The sequence below is a fragment of the Podarcis pityusensis genome (assembly GCF_964106645.2).
Source record: "Podarcis pityusensis genome assembly, chromosome: 4".
NCBI classification, from domain to species: Eukaryota; Metazoa; Chordata; class Lepidosauria; order Squamata; family Lacertidae; genus Podarcis; species Podarcis pityusensis.
Window position 1 is genome coordinate 22,551,460 of NC_138027.1, and position 16,276 is coordinate 22,567,735.

The 16,276-nt window shown below is 43.0% G+C and overlaps 1 protein-coding gene across 1 annotated transcript in view; it reads left to right on the forward strand.

The window, feature by feature from the left end:
- DDX10 (DEAD-box helicase 10) overlaps positions 1-16,276 on the forward strand; it is a 168,370-nt gene that overhangs the window by 85,966 nt on the left and 66,128 nt on the right. The window contains exons 14-15 of the mRNA XM_081001915.1: positions 12,556-12,669; positions 15,066-15,227. Coding sequence (XP_080858041.1) covers positions 12,556-12,669; positions 15,066-15,227 — 276 coding nt within the window. The remainder of the gene's footprint in view (positions 1-12,555; positions 12,670-15,065; positions 15,228-16,276) is intronic.

Below are 16,276 nucleotides of genomic sequence, written 5' to 3' on the forward strand. Positions count from 1 at the left end.
GGAAATCAGCCCTGAGTGCTCACTGGAAGGACAGATCCTGAAGCTGAGGCTCCAATACTTTGGCCACCTCATGAGAAGAGAAGACTCCCTGGAAAAGACCCTGATGTTGGGAAAGATGGAGGGCACAAGGAGAAGGGGACGACAGAGGACGAGATGGTTGGACAGTGTTCTTGAAGCTACCAGCATGAGTTTGACCAAACTGCAGGAGGCAGTGGAAGACAGGAGTGCCTGGGGTGCTCTGGTCCATGGGGTCACGAAGAGTCGGACACGACTAAATGACTAAACAACAACAACAAAAATTATGCAGATATGTATTCCCAATTGCTGGGAATGCCAAGTGAAGGAAGAGCGCTGTTGCACTTGGGTCCTGCTTGCAGGATTCCTGCTGGCATCTGGTTGGCCACCGTGAGAACAGGATGTTGGACTAGGTGGGACTTTGGTCTGATCCAGCAGGGCTGCTATCATGTTCTTCTGCATGATTCATGTTGCTTTGCATAATTCATTGCAAAACATTTTGCTGTTTTGTATCTTTCTGGTTTTGCAAGTTATGGGAAAGAACAAGGAGATATGTTGAGGTGCAGCTCCAACCCCAAACACAGAAAATAAATTGTGGGCACTTCTGCCTGGTTCTTTCAATCTCTGCACAACTCATTCCTCAGCTCCTTTTCATTCACACAAACACTCACCTTCCTGCCTACACACTCATCCTGTCTGTCCTGGTATTGAGCTGATAGTAGAGTCTTAAACCCTCGTCCCTCACTTTAGAAAAGCTCATTCCTTATCTGTCTTAAGTCCTAATGCAAAATGTTTGTGCCACCCTGCTTTTACCTCTACTCTTTAATACTGCTTTCATTGTTTGGATAACATAGCAATTTATCATTTTCTTGATTTTTGCTTCAATAATACGTTGTGAAAATCCTCATCCTGATTTCCAAGGGTATGGTTTTTCAGATCTTTGCCACATTGCCTTGAAGATGGATTTAAAAAAATAAATCTAGCACTTATATCTGCTGCACACAACCGATTCCTTCTGAAGCATTTGCTGAAACAGTGGCGTTGACACTTACAGATGTTTTCAAATTATCACAATTGTTTAGCATTGTGTTGAACAAGCAGGAATTTCTGTAAAAACGCATTCCTCTGGATCTGCTTATGGCAGCTTTAACATGCTAGGATAACTCGCTTGAAATGAGAAAAAGATCAGTGTGTTAATTTTCTCAGGGTTTTGAACTTGCTGCCTATTCATCTGGTTTTTAATGAAAGAGTGTGAAACTGCGGTTGAATGAATATCGAATTGTGTGTGTGTGTGTGTGTGTGTGTGTGTGTACATCTCTTTGTGTGGAAAACAGCTATGCACTTGAGTTTGTTACTTGGATCATAAGACAGGATTTTCTGTCCAGCATCTGCCTGATTAATTCACACCAAAAAGTGAAATTTAGCCCCGACCCTCAATCCTATAGAGCAGCAATAGGAAACCTGTGACCCTGCAGGTGGAGTTTGTTGGACTCCCAACTCCCATAAGCCGCAGCCAGTATAGCTAATGGCAAGGAATTGTTGGCTTTGTAGTCCAACAATGGCTGGAGGGGGTACAGGTTCACCATCCCCGCAGTAGGGATTCTCTGCTGTGTGAAAAGCTCCCTTCTTTTAGAATACAGTCGTACCTTGGAAGCCGAACAAAATCTGTTCCAGAAGTGCTTTTGACAAGCAAGGCGTGGCTTCCGATTGGCTGTACGTTTGGCTTCCAAAGAACGTTCGCAAACCGGAACACTCAATTCCGGGTTTGTGGCGTTCGGGAGCCAAAACGTTCGACTCGCAAGGCGTTTGGCTTGTATGTGAGGCAGAAAGGGTTGAGTGTAACCTTCTCCGTGATGTGCTGCTTCCTGTGTGAAATGCTTCCTATCATTGGGGCTCAAAAGGCTATAGCTCGGTTATATTTTGCATGTAGCATTATATTTTTTCAGGTAGATGGTTCCATGTTGAATCCCTGGCATCTACAGGTATAGCTGATAGAGACTCCCTTCTCAAACACTGGAGAGCTACTGCCTGCCAGTGTAGACCAGGGATAGCTAATGTGGTGCCCAGGGCTGGCCGATATCTGCTTTTCAACATTGTGATATATCACCAGCTAAACATTGCAATATATAATAATAATATATTACAATGTTTGAAATAAGGATGGAGCTATGTTGAGGTATTGGCTGGCTTCATGGTTTTCCCCACATTGTGATTTTTGCATAGCATACACAGAGACACATCATGATTCACAATATATTGCCAGGTCAAAAATTATGAAACCAATATCATGATATGTAATGAAACCAGTTTTGGATGATATATCACCCAGCCCTAACACACACCATGATTCGCAATGTATTGCCAGGTCAAAAACTATGAAACTGATACCACAATATGGACTTCAAACCAGTTTGGGACGATATATCAGTATATTGTCCAGCCCTAGTGGAGCCCTCCAGATGTTTTTGGATGGCTTGTCCCAGCATACCTTGCTGGCTAGAGCTGAGGGTGGTAGTAGTCCAACAACATAAGGAGGGCACTCTGTTGGCTATCCAAGGTGTAGGCAGAACTGAGCTAGATGGACCAATGTTCTGACTTAATATAAGGCAGTTTCTTATGTTCCTATATCCATTGGGGAGCTTTCAAGCATGTACACTCACATCTGAATTCTGAAGCAGTACAGTCCTAGGAGGTCTGTACAGATGGCTGTTTCTCCCCACCCCACACACACTTTGCTTCAAACTTTTTAATTGTATTCCTTTTTTTGATAACAGTAGAGAGTAACAATACCCATAACCAATTGGGAACATAGTTGTGCTTTCTTTAGAGACACTGGGCTCTTTATCATGACAGTGTTGTCATATCTGACTGGCCTTCTATTCACATATGGGCATAGATTGTTCCAAAATAACTTCTTTGTGCTCAGTGGAATGAGCCCGGGGGACAATGAATATATCTTTTGCTTTTAAGAAATGGGGATAAAATAGCTGAAAGTAGCAATAACCTGGGAACTTTAAGTAAATTGATAATGTAAAAGAGGTGATTATGAAAAAGTAATTTGCAATTTCTGTATATTCAGGTGCCTTTAGAAGTTTTATATCTGATTTATTTCCTTGAACTTGTACTTCAGTTTTTGCCCCATGAACCTTTCATATAAATTGTATGTACTTGATGAAGAATTTTCAAAATTCAAGTTACTTCCACATCTTGAAACTTCTGGGTTGGGGTAGTAAGCTTGTATATTTAATTGGTAGTAATCTCAGGAGAACAGAAAATATATGAAATAGCCTTCAGTTTTTGTTTTGAAATATTTATATTTTACAAGCTTCTGCTGTGAAGCTGAAATGCATTGAGATTTCATATCCGTAATAATAGGAAATTCATTTTGTGTAGTGTATCTGCGGCTGGGCAAGAAATCAGAATTCTTAAATAATAAATATTACCCCTCTAATTGAATAATGCTCAGGTAGGTAAAGTAAATTGAGCTTCCAAGGTTAAGTGCTTGATTTAAATGCTTGACATAGGGCAGCAGTTTGCTTGCTTTAAGAGGCCACAGTGAAAAGCTGAGTAGATGTTCCTAAGGCTTTATAGAACATTACAACAGCAGAGCTAGTATTACTGCATGAGTTTTATTGCTCATTTTCTTTTTCCCACTAGCTAAGCATTTTAGCAATGAAAGTTATTGATGAAATGATAGGGTAATGCCAAAGGCCAGGATTCAAATACTCATGCTACAAGATTGTTCTTTGGACTGGTGTTTCACGATCAGTAGCTCTTCTTCAACACATTTCCCACCTGTCAGGATGATGGGCAGATTGCTATTAAATCGTGAAAAGGTTTTGGAGGATGCCTTTTGAACTCCCCGCCTCCTGGCACAACTCCTTGTGCTTTTATTTGTTTTCATTTAATGCCTTTTGTTCCTCTCTTAGCAGCTGACAAAACCAAAATGATAAAAATGTGTAAAACCAGCTTATTTCAAAAACCAAACTCAAGAGTATCCGCATTTCTCATTATCGTCTTCCTATGCAGAATTTTCTGCATGAACATTCCTTCTCTTTATATCTTGGTTGCAGACAGCAATGATCAGTGTTCCCTCCTTTGCTTCCTTCAAGTCTCCCTGCCCCCACTCCATATTTTTCTCACTTCTGACATGCTCGACAGCCTGACTAGCTGTGTGAATGGATGATGATTTCTGTACAGTATAACCATTCTGGAATGAAAGACATTGTTTTTCATATCCTTTTATTTTTTAGTGTTTTAACTGTTTTTATCTGGGTTGTAAGGGCACTTTGTGGGATGTGCCTGGGAGGAGAGGAGTGTGGGATAGCAGGGGAGACCCAATTACAGTGGTTCTGGGTAGGGATGGTGTGGGAGGTGGGGCAGACTAGGCAAGGGGCACATGACACTGGCAGTTAGTGACTGTGTCGTGTGCTAGCCCCTCCTCCAACCTGGGGGCTGCCCTTTGGTCTGTGTACTGCTGCTGTTAAATGCCAGGTCGGCCCAGAATAAAATCTGCCTCATCCATGATCTGATTATGGATGAGGAGGCTGATCTGGCATGTATCACTGAAACCTAGGTGGGTGAACAGGGTGGTGTTGTTCTCACCCAGCTGTGCTGCCTGGGTACTCAGTGCAGCATCAGGCAAGACTCGAGGGTTAGGGAGGGAGAGCTGCTGTAGTCTATAGAGATTCTATCTTCAGGCTCTCTGTCTAGTCGGCAGGTGGAAGGGAATCTAGAATGTATGTTCCTGGCGTTGGGCAATCGGGACAGGCTAGGAATTCTACTGGTTTACTACCCACCTCGCTGCCCAGGTGGCAGAGCTGGTCGTGGAGGCAGTGTTCTGGGAGACTTCGACATCTATGCTGAGGCAGCTGGCTCTGGGGGCGGCTCAGGACTTCATGGCCGCCATGACAACCATGGGGCTGTCCCAACATGTCACTGGCCCAACGCACATGGCAGGCCATGCTCTGGACCTTGTTTTCTCAACTGAGCAGAAAGAGGGTGATTTGAAGGTGGGGGACATTGACATTAGTTCGCTGTCATGGTCAGATCACTTTCTGTTGAGATTTAGGCTGTTGGCACCTTTCCCCCTCCACAGAGGTGGGGGACCTATTAGGAAGGTCCACCCTTGGAGGTTGTTGGATCCAGTGGGATGCCAAATAGCTCTGGGTGGGTGGGGGTTCCGGCTGATATGATGGTGTCCCTGTCGAAGCCCTGACCGACCTCTGGAAGGCCTGAATGGCTTGGGCTATTGACACAATCACCCTTGAGTGCCCTCTCCCACTTTGTGGAGCCTGTTTGGCCCCCTGGTGTACTCTGGAGTTTAGGGTGAGGAAGCAAGCTGGGAGACCGCTTGAACGCAAGTGGAGGAAAGATCTGAATGAATGCAACAGAACACTGGTAAGGGCTCCTTATTGAGTCTACCTAGTAGCACTGAAGGCAGCAAAGGAGGCATACATTGCTGCCTCCATTGCATCCTCATTATGTCATCCGGCAGAGCTTTTCTGGGTTGTATGGGGCCTTTTACAGGCTGGCCCAAAGAAGGTGGCAATACTTCAGATGTGCTTGCAGAGCAAGTAGTTCCAGGTGACTCAAGCAAGCAAATCCAATGCTTACAGAGCAAAAGTGTAAAGCAAACTGTCATGGGATGTAAGATTCCAAACTCTTACCTCAGTAGATCTGCCCTTTGCAACTCTTTATGACAAATAGTTTGGAAAGCTTGCATTATTGCAAGGGCTACTCAAAAATGGACAACCTTTTATCTGCCGAGGGGGTAATTTGTCAGGGGCTGCATGTCAGTGATGGGAAGTGAGATTTCTTTGTATAGAATTGTAGAGTTGGAAGGGACCTCAAGGGTCATGCAGGAATCTCAGCTAAAGCATCCATGACAGATGGTCATCCAACTGTTGCTTAAAAACCTCCAAGGAGAATCCACCACCTTCTGATGGAGTCTGTTCCTCTGTCAAATAGCTCTTACTGTCAGAATGTTTTTCTTGGTATTAAATTAGAATCTCCTTTCTTGTAACTTGAATCCATTGGCATGGGCGCTGCCCTCCAGAGCAGGAGAAAGCAAGCTTGCTCCATCCTCCATGTGACAGCTGGGTGACACGGATCATATTCTTGAATTGTGTATGGCTAATTACGAACGATTTGCCTTCCAGATTATGCTCTTTCCTCAAAAGAAATTTTCACTTAACATTTTTGAAAGCTTCTTGTCCAGTTACCGTTCGAATCAATATCATAGCCTAGCTGAGAAACTTGAAGATGATTAATGTAATTTTAAGGTCAAATTGGAATTGGCTGTGTTAAAGGCTGCTCTTAGAGGTAGACAGCAGGAGGATGCAGTTAATTAACTGCGATGGCTTATTAAATTCAAGAGAAATTACTTTTTTCACGTTTGACGGGAACTTTTATATTATTATTAAACTTCATCCCATTTGCTTGGTTTGGACACACCACTCAATCACAGCTTAGTGTTATACACACAAGGTTTGGACACTACCACTTCTCTTCCCTTGTGCACACAAGACAAGGAGATGAAAAACCTCCATTTTTAATATTTAAACTAACCAGACTTCCTTGATGCATCTGAACTTGGGGAGCTCTGGTTGCTTTACAGTCTAGTTAGTTCAAACAAGCCAGGGTTAAAGTGTGTGTTTTAGATTCTGTCTTGTTCACTGTCTGTATCAAATAGGCACAAACTGCTTATGATGGTTGAGGTCTGTCAATGCAGGTCCCTGTCAGTAGTGGACAGTGTGCTGGGGCTGTGCTGCCCACCTGACCTTCCTCTACCTGAGTTGCTGCTACATATTGGGACATTGAGAGGATGGAGTAAGATGAACGTGCTGGTAGGAGCACCCAGTTAGTTGTATCTGCTGATGCGTTTGCACAGTGCCAACTTTGCAACCACCTTGTCTGTCCCATTCAGTTTCCTAATATGCAGCAGCGACTCAGCCCCCTATGCCAGAGCTTTCCAAACTGTGTGTTGCGACACATTAAGTGTGTCGGCTGCAGTGTGTAGGTGTGTTGCGTGAACGCTGGAAAGGGGTTAGTTTAATCTTTGGTTTGCTAGTAAAACTGAATTACTGTGTCGCGAAATGATGCAAGTCTGAAAAGTGTGTCATCAACACGAAAAGTTTGGAAAGCTCTGCTCTGTGCAGATATACTTCCCAGCGCGTGCATGGTAATTAGTCCTGGAGACAATGCGTCATCTGCATATATACAAATAATTTATTATTATTATTAACTGCACAGTGCTTTCTTATAGGCTGTGTGCAGCCTCAGCCTGCCCAGTTTCCACTGAGCCTCTCTTAGAAATAGTATCATCTACACAGGCCAGTAGCAGCTCTCTTGGATTTCAGACAAATCTGGAGGGCTATAGATTCCCTGCAGATTAAGAGGACAGGAAGGAACCAATCAAGTTTGAGCCTACCATGGTTTTTTCATGGGTGGGGGGAATTGTCCAAACATTGCCAATGCACTTCTTGCTTTGGCTTTCAGAAAGCTGTTCTTTTAAGAATCACCCACCCTCAGTTTTAAGAAACAAGCATCTCTAAATGCAGGTGAAACAAAACAATGTGCTCAGCCTTTCCAGGACTAACAAAGCGTCTTGGTGAAACAGAAGATTGTTTTCTGCATAAATATGCTCAGTGTGTATATGTTAACCAAAGTAAATACACTCTTAAGATCCTTCGTGCAGAATTCCCAGGGCAATCAAATCGAAGGCTAACTGCAGATTTCCCTTTTACCTTATGTGGAAGATTTAGACTGCTTACAAAGCAATTTTATGTCAATTATTTTACCAAATCAGCTAATACGCTGATATATTCTTTGCTTAAAGAGTCCATTAAATGCCACAGTGACAAAGTTAATTGCATAGTTACATGCTATGAAATCTCACAATAAAGCCCTTGACTAAAAGACCTTTTACTGCCAGCTGTACCCAAGGCTGTGTGTACTCCGTGCCAAGGAAACTCAAATTGTGCTGTCATAAATTATGCACATTTGCATCTCGTTACTTTGTCTCTTTATTTAGCGTACTCTATCTTGCTTCCAAGGTTCAGATTTTTAGAGAACCTGGAGTCTGTGGCATAGGCTGGTTTGGTAGAGGAGGAAGTGAAGGCATGTTGATTGGAATACGAAATATATGGGCCCACCAGAAACCCTCTCAATGCATGGGCATTGCTTTGCTCGTGTTCCTGTCCCATCTTCCTTCCATGACAAAGGTCAAAACTGAAAATCATGGGCAGCATGCTGACAGGGGCTGATGAGAGTTGTAGTCCAGAACACCTGGGGAGCACCAGGTTGGCGATTGCAGCTGCCATCTGGCACTGGAGCTCTTTAAAATTAGCAACTCTTTGCTTGTTTGGGCTGGAGAAGCTTTGTCTTCTGCAACAACACCCCTGTTTTGCTCTTGCATTTATTTGAGAAATCAAATTCTCTCAGAATCTCCATTTCCAGGTATGCCATTGTACAGCCTCTGGAAGAAGGATAATGAGGAAGTGTGAAGTAGTGCGATTTTTCTGAATTAATGATGTGACACCATTCAGGTGTGCTTTAATACCAGTCTGGCACATACGCAAGCCGAAATGTTAGCAGCTCTGCTTACTTCAATGTAACTTAATTCAAAAAGGCATACATTTGCATTTGGGACTGTATAGATAATTATTTCTCCTGCCTGTTGTTTTTCATAATTCACAATTTGCATTTGTCAGCTCCACAGTGTAATAAACTAAAAACCTAGCAGGCCGCCTTTGTCAAACTAATAGCAGTTGTACAGCAATTCAAACTATTCAATTAAACCCTTCTTGGCAATGTCGTCCCATGTATTTCATCCGCATGCCACCATCCGTACTCACTTTCATCTAGGTTTCCTGGTTGCATCATGCTTTTTGAAGTTCTCCCCTTATCCTTGGGGGGCATCTGCTCCATGAAACCTTCTCTTGAGATCTACCATCTTACCTACTATGTAAGATTATGTACCTTCTGAACCACAGTGGGGGAGATTGGGGGCCAAGGGTGTGTGGGATATCTATGAGGGCCTAGGGGAGCGGCACTTGCTGGAGTTACCCCTGTTGTCTTCCCCCACTGTGAACCTTCACATCTTCAGGCAAATTCTTCTGCATGCCGTGTGTGTGTATGTATATATCACAGTTCCGCTCATTTTGTGAGTGGAAATGAACTTGTCAGCATTAATTGGCACTATGTATAGCTTGCAGCTTTTCATCTCATCATAGAATGTTGCCCTTTCCTCCATCAAAAGTACTTTCCACAACTTCGAAAGCAAAGGTTTCTGAGTGTTGTGGGGCAGAAAGAAACATTTTGTTAATGTCAGCAAAATAATGTTCTTAGTTCAGCATCAAAGCTCATACCTGCCCTTGGTAAACGCTTTTCTTCTTTTAACTGGAGGCACAACTCTTTAAAAAAAGAAAGAAAAAGAAGATGAAACATCAAAACAGCTACTTCATATTTTTTCTCCCAGCCTCTTTTACATCACACGTACTGGAAACACAGACCCTAAAACAGATTTTTCTGCAGTATTACCCCTCACAGAGGCTGTTTTGTGTAGGTGTGAAGCGGATGAAGGAACCATTACCAAGGTAAGACATTGGTCCAGCACATCCACTGCCTCACCTGCAGATGTAAAGGAAAAGTAGACCTGTGTGTCGTCAGCATATTGCTGACATTGTACTCCAAAACTCCAGATGACACCACTCTGCAGTTTCATGTAGATGTTAAATAGCATAAGGCAGTGGTTTTCAACTAGTGTGCCATGGCACCCTTGTTGTTGTTGTTGTTTAGTCGTTTCCGACTCTTCGTGACCCCATGGACTAGAGCACGCCAGGCACTTCTGTCTTCCACTGCCTCCCGCAATTTAGTCAAACTCATGCTGGTAGCTTCGAGAACACTGTCCAGTCATCTCATCCTCTGTCGTCCCCTTCTCCTTGTGCCCTTCATCTTTCCCAACATCAGGGTCTTTTCCAGGGAGTCTTCTCTTCTCATGAGGTGGCCAAAGTATTGGAGCCTCGGCTTCAGGATCTGTCCTTCCAGTGAGCACTCAGGGCTGATTTCCTTCAGAATGGATAGGTTTGATCTTGCAGTTCATGGGACTCTCAAGAGGGCACCCATGGCACCCTAGGGTGCCTTGAATGATGGATAGGGGTGCCGCAGGCAACTCTCCTTCTCTCCCTTCTTCTGCTCTCCCTTCCTCTGATGTTCTCTTGCATCTCTGCCTCCCAAAGGTTTGCACAGCTGTTTGTTGCAGCAGCCCTGGCTACAAGCTTCCCAGGCAAATGGTGCATCTGGGGCCGCTGTGGAGCAGTGTGGGAAGGCACCTCTCGGGGGTGGGGGGGAGGGCAGCTCAGAGATCAGGGGTGGCAGCCGAAAGGACTCCCAAGGAGAGGGGAGAAACACTCCACAAGGGAGGGGGTTCAAAAAGGGATGAAGAGCTGCCGGCTCTGCAGGCAAGGTGTGACATAACTGGGCTCCTGAGCTTCACAAGGGAACCGTGGACCCAAAAAGGTTGAAAACCTCTGGCATAAGGGATAAAATTGAACCCTGAAGGCTCCACATTGAAGGCTGAAAAAGACTCCCCAAGCATCACCCTCTGGGAGTGGCCATCCAAGTAGGACCAGAACCACAACAAAGTAGTGCCACCAACCCCAAACTCAGAAAGCTGCTCCAGAAGGATACCATGGTTGATGGTATCAAAAGCTGCTGAGTGGCTGAGGAGAATTAACAGGGATATATTTCCCCCATCTCTCTCTTAATGAATGTCATCATACAGGGTGACCAAAGCAGTTTCTGTACCAAAACCGAGCCTAAACCCCAATTGAAATGGATCTAGAGAATCAGTTTCCTCCAAGAGCACCTAGGTCTGGTCCATAACCACCCACCCAAGAACCTTGCCCAAGAAGGGGAGATGAGCAACTGGCCAGTAGTTACTTAAGTTTTTTGAGTCCATGGAGGGTTTCTTAAGGAGTGGTTTTACCCCTGCCTCCTTCAAACAGGCAGGAACCACCGCCTTTTGTAAGGAGGTGTTGATCACCTCCCTGGCCCAGCCAGCTGTCGCCTCCCTGCAAGTTTTTTTCAGCCACGAGGGGCAAGAGTGCAAGTGGTTGTCCTGACCAATCCAAGCACCCTGTCCACATCCTCAGGTCTTACCAACTGAAACTCATCCAACACAGCAGGACTCTACTAGGATGTAAAGTGCAGTAGATGCTGAAATGTTCCTGGAACAGTTGAAATAAGCCCCTGGTTCCCTGCTCACCTGTTTCTGGAAGGCGGCAGAGTCTCTTCCAAAATGTTCAAAACGGAATCAATATTGCCATTGCTGGAGACCTGGATGAAATCTGAATCAGTTTTAAGCCCTCCCTGCCGAATTGCCTCCGGCTGCCTGTTTTCCTAATGTTAGAGGTAGTTATTGAAAGTGGCAGGTTAAAAATTGGATTCCAGAGGGCAAGATATGATTGACTATGTAATTTTCATTAAAGCCCACAAGGAAATGTATATTCGTGCCTTCATTTCTCTTTGCCCCTTATTCTGGATGGAAATCATTGTGGAGAGCACACTTAACGATATCCATTTCTTGCTTACTAAGATGGAAGCAATAGAACAGGAAATAAGGAACAATTTTCTCTCCTTGTTTAATTTCATTGCTCTTGGCCTGGGGGCATGCTATGCATCTATTTCAAATGATTCCAGCAAAAAAGGGCTTGGCATGCAAGATACCTGAGCTAAGTTTGTTTGGTACCTTGTAGTGCTAAATTCTTCTTCGTCTTTCATCTTCTCAGTTTTACTTTGAATATTATGTATTATGTTTGTAAGAAACTTTAAAAGAGTGGACACTTTCCAGGCCATACAGGTGTCCCATATCACAAACTTTTCTTCACATTTCAGTAGTGGAGCTGCTACTTGAATGTGGAGGCAGTTTTTCACTGTTCGTTTGGCAACAGAGGGCTGCTTGACAAGGTAATAAAATTTTACTCTGAAGGTGATTCAGATGTCTGCACATCAACACCTTTGGAAGCTGTGTCCAGTTGTGAAATCCCAAACCCAAACATATAAGTCGTGGCAATCTATTCTTGGTTTACGTATTAATTCTTTTATGCTTCTGAAGATGTATTCCGAATTCCTTTTCCCCTACAAGGTTCACTAAAGGCTGAGCCTGAGCGTCTTCTGAAAGCAATGTAGCTTCTTGTTTTATGGGTTGGGCATCAGCTGGTGGGAATAAATTTAGACTTATTTTTGCTGCAGTTTTTAAATGTATTTGTGGGAGGGGAGCTATTGGTTTGTGTTTGTTTTTGTCTTATTATGCATTTTGTGTTCTCAACTTGTATTTTTATGTTGTGAACCACTGTGATCTTTGGATGAAGGGTGGTATAAAAATTTAATAACTTTTAATACAACAACACCACATGTGCTCTTTGTAGCACAGATGTGCCTTTTGGTTGATGGCAGTGGAGTATTTTCATCCTTGTCCTGGAATCCCTCTTTGCTAAAAGTTAACCATGCTGTCTGTCTTCTGCTCTTCTTTTATAGAGTACATCGAATTCAAAGCCGAAGAAGAAAATAACTAAAACAAAAGAAGCTAAAAAAGTATTGAAGAGAAAATTTAAAGTAAACACAAAAATTGTGTTTACTGAAGATGGAGAGGTAAGATCTAAGAAAACTGGCTGGCTTATACTAAGAAGTGTGTGTGTGTTGGTGTTGGGCCTAGAACACAAGCTTTCAAATTTTCAAATTTTGGCACACACTTCCCACATTGGGGTGTGCCAATAAATTATGAAGTGGCTTTGGAATACCGAGACCTTGCAAAGGATTTTTGTCATATTCAGTTGATACTGTCCTGGCCGATTAGAATTCCACCAGTACTCCCTGCACACTGTAGGGAAGATGGATAATGGTTGTCAGGCTCTTTTTCAGATATATTTGTCATTACTGATCTTGTTGAACACCCCCAAAGAAGTTGCCAAGAGGAAGCCCAGAGTTCATCACGGTTTTGAAAACTACCAGTCAAGCAAAAAATATCCATTGTTCTTCATAAGCCTGAGCACCACTGTGTTTTCACTGAAAATATAAAAATTATCTCCTAGTCTTCATTATCAGGCACTTAGATGTGTGATTTGCAAAATGCTAATTACCAGGAATGTGCTTTTCGGGGGTCTGCAAAACCACAATAAAACTAAGAGGAAGAACTACTGGTGGCCTTTTCCATAGCAGATGGTGACAATTGTCAGTTTCAATTCCTTCTGCAATCTAATGTGACTGTACAGTAACATGCAGGGTGGAAGAAAAGAGGAAGTGTTGCCAGGTTGCAGGTAAGGTGTTGCTGAATTTGCACATGCTCTTTACCAGTGAAATACTGGTTATTCACAGTATGGTTTGGAACAGAGGCCCACCTCTCCCTTCCTGCATGCAACAGCTTTTGACCCCCTTCTATAGTCTCAAGGGCACAGTAGGCCAAATGCAGTCTTTGAGACTACACTGACTGATGATTATCACTGTGGCCATGTTTGTGGTACTAAATTTCTATGGAAATGCATCACAAGCAGATTACAATGGCCCATGATTTCTTGTCTGAAAACGAAGCATTTAGTTTGGCTGCACAGAAGGCTACGACAAACGCTCTGATTAAGCCGAAGTCGTAATGCTTTGCTTCTTAAAATAAATACAGCGCATTGCTGTTTCAAAGGCTAATTTGAAACTGCAGAAGATGGATAAGTGAGTATAGTAGCTTGATAAAAAGTTGCCATGGTTTTTTCCTTCTTTTTAGGAAGCCCTATAATGTGTTTCTGTGGCAGCCATGGATGCTGAACTGTCAGTTTCTATAATTAGGTCGATGTATTAAGAGTGGTTTTTATGAATTTGTGTGAGGAATGATCATGTTGGATGCAGCGCTGCGTTCAGAATGTGAAGTAGCAATATGGGCTTTGGTGATATATTCTCAGCTGATCTCAGAGGGACAGAAATATGAAAACAAGACTTTAAAGACACAAGGGTGGCCTTTTCCGAAGCCTCTGCATTTGACAATATCAGTTTGTATAATACTTGTATAACTCAACACATATTTTAGACAACACATACTATATGCAGCACCTAGTTGTAGGTGCTTAGGAAGTACAGTATGAGAAATCTTATGTCCATGTGTGCATTTCTGCCTGCCAGCTCAGTGCATGCTGCATTGCAGATCCTGCACTGAGGAGAGGGCTGGACTAGCTGATTTTCAATGACTCTTCCAGGTCTATAATCCTGTCGTTCCAATGTGCCTGAGACCTTGCATTCACCATTGCACATCCATTGGTTCTTCCTTCCCCTCTCTCTCTCCATGCAGCAGACCTTGAGACTTTTGAGTCTCCAAACACACTAACTCCCCATTTCCCAATAATTCCAAGAAGCTCATCATCCTGCTGTGCCGCTTTGCCATCCTTCCACACTGCAAAATCCTTTTATTTGGATCCCAAACGCCTTGCTGCTACCCTCTACCTTTCTTTTCACTTAATTTCAAATGTTAGCTTAGGGTGCTTGCTTTTCCTTGAAGCAGCTCTTATTGGTTCTGTGTAAGATTTTGAGTTACCCAGTTGTTGCCTTCAAATAAAACATTGTGACAACTAATTATTTGCAATTAAATGTTCAATTACATTGAATTGAATTTACCAGTGGGACCCGCAACAAACTTGCAGTATGGTGTGCTCCTGTCCATTGTTATCATCGGGCAGACATACTCTATTCCACTGCCCCAACTATCTAGGGTTTTTTGGGGGGGGGGCATTTGGTCATTATTCTGTGGCGATTGAGGACACTCAGTGCTCACAGGGCTATTTTCAGGGGCCCCCAAGTTAGATTTCCTTTTTTTTTTTTTGTACTTCTGCAGACCTTGAGGTTACTCCAGCTCTGTTGACACCTCTCTTGCTGTCTTGTGGCTGTTCCTGTTTTGGCTACATAAGTGACAGCACTTCAAGTCATGTACTTCAAGTCTGATTCAACTCTTGAATCAGAATTAGAATGTAGGGTGATGCAGTGATATTTTTCATTGTTCTTTTTAAATCCAGCTAATTCAGCAGTGGCCACCCGCACAAAAATCTGTTCACGACGAAGCAGAAGATGACGACGACAGTGGTGGAATCAGTCTCAACAAAGCAAAAGAGAGGCTGCAGGAAGAGGACAAATTTGACAAAGAAGAATATAGGAAGAAGATTAAAGAAAAACACAGGGTAAGTTGATTTCCCTCCATTTGTCAGAATATTGGAGACAAAACGCTGTGAAATGCTGACATGTGTACCCTGGGGAATAAAGGATTTTGCATAACATTTATCCATTCCAAAACATTTGGATTTTTTAAAGCATTTTATAGAGTCTGGATGATGTTTTCCTGTTCTTCTCCACTGTATGAACTGGGGAGATGAGGCAGTAGAAGTGGACAACATGACTGCCTCTCACATCACCATTGCTATTCCCTGGGGACAGGCAACCGTGGCTGACAAGTGACTGTGTTGGCCTGCCGCTCCCATGTGACCTTCTAGCTTCAATTATTACAAGTGACATGGAAGCCAATATGCAACCCAACCACACTGGTTAGTTGCCTAACAGACCCTTACTCTATTTCAGAAATGAGGAAACTGTGTCCCCTCCAGTTGTCATTGAGCTACAACTCCCATATCCATACTGGCTGAGGCTGAGGAGAGTTGTAGTCCAACAAATTCTAGAGAGCCAAAGTTTCCTCGTTCCGTATTGTGACAGTGTTAAATGTTGGTTTCTTGATGCTCATAGGCAGAAAGCAGGGCAATGTTTGAAGGGTCATTATAGCAGAGGACATGATATTGTAAACCACCAAGAAGAGACCACTAGAGAGTCCTGTATCAATGAGGCCTTCGGCATAATACATTTTATTTAAATGCCTACATTTTTCATAGATGTGATTGAAACTCTAATGAATTATTCAGGAAGTGTCATAGCTATAATGTGATTGATTTCAGCTATAATGTAAAGCTTTAATGTCGGTACTTTAAACTCCCTTTTTGGCATTAAAAAAAAAAGTAAATTGTAGGCCATAAAAATGCAAAGATTGTTTCTGGGCCATTTATTTGTCATAAACCAGAGCTGAAAGTTTGTGAACTTGACAGCAGAGAATAGTTACAAAGGTTACTCTATCTCTATAATGCTCATTGATCATTCTCCTCATTATTGTTATTTATAGCATTTCTGTTGATAGGGCCTAAAAATCTATAGCAGGTCAGAGCCCTGTTCTAGATAGATACAAGAA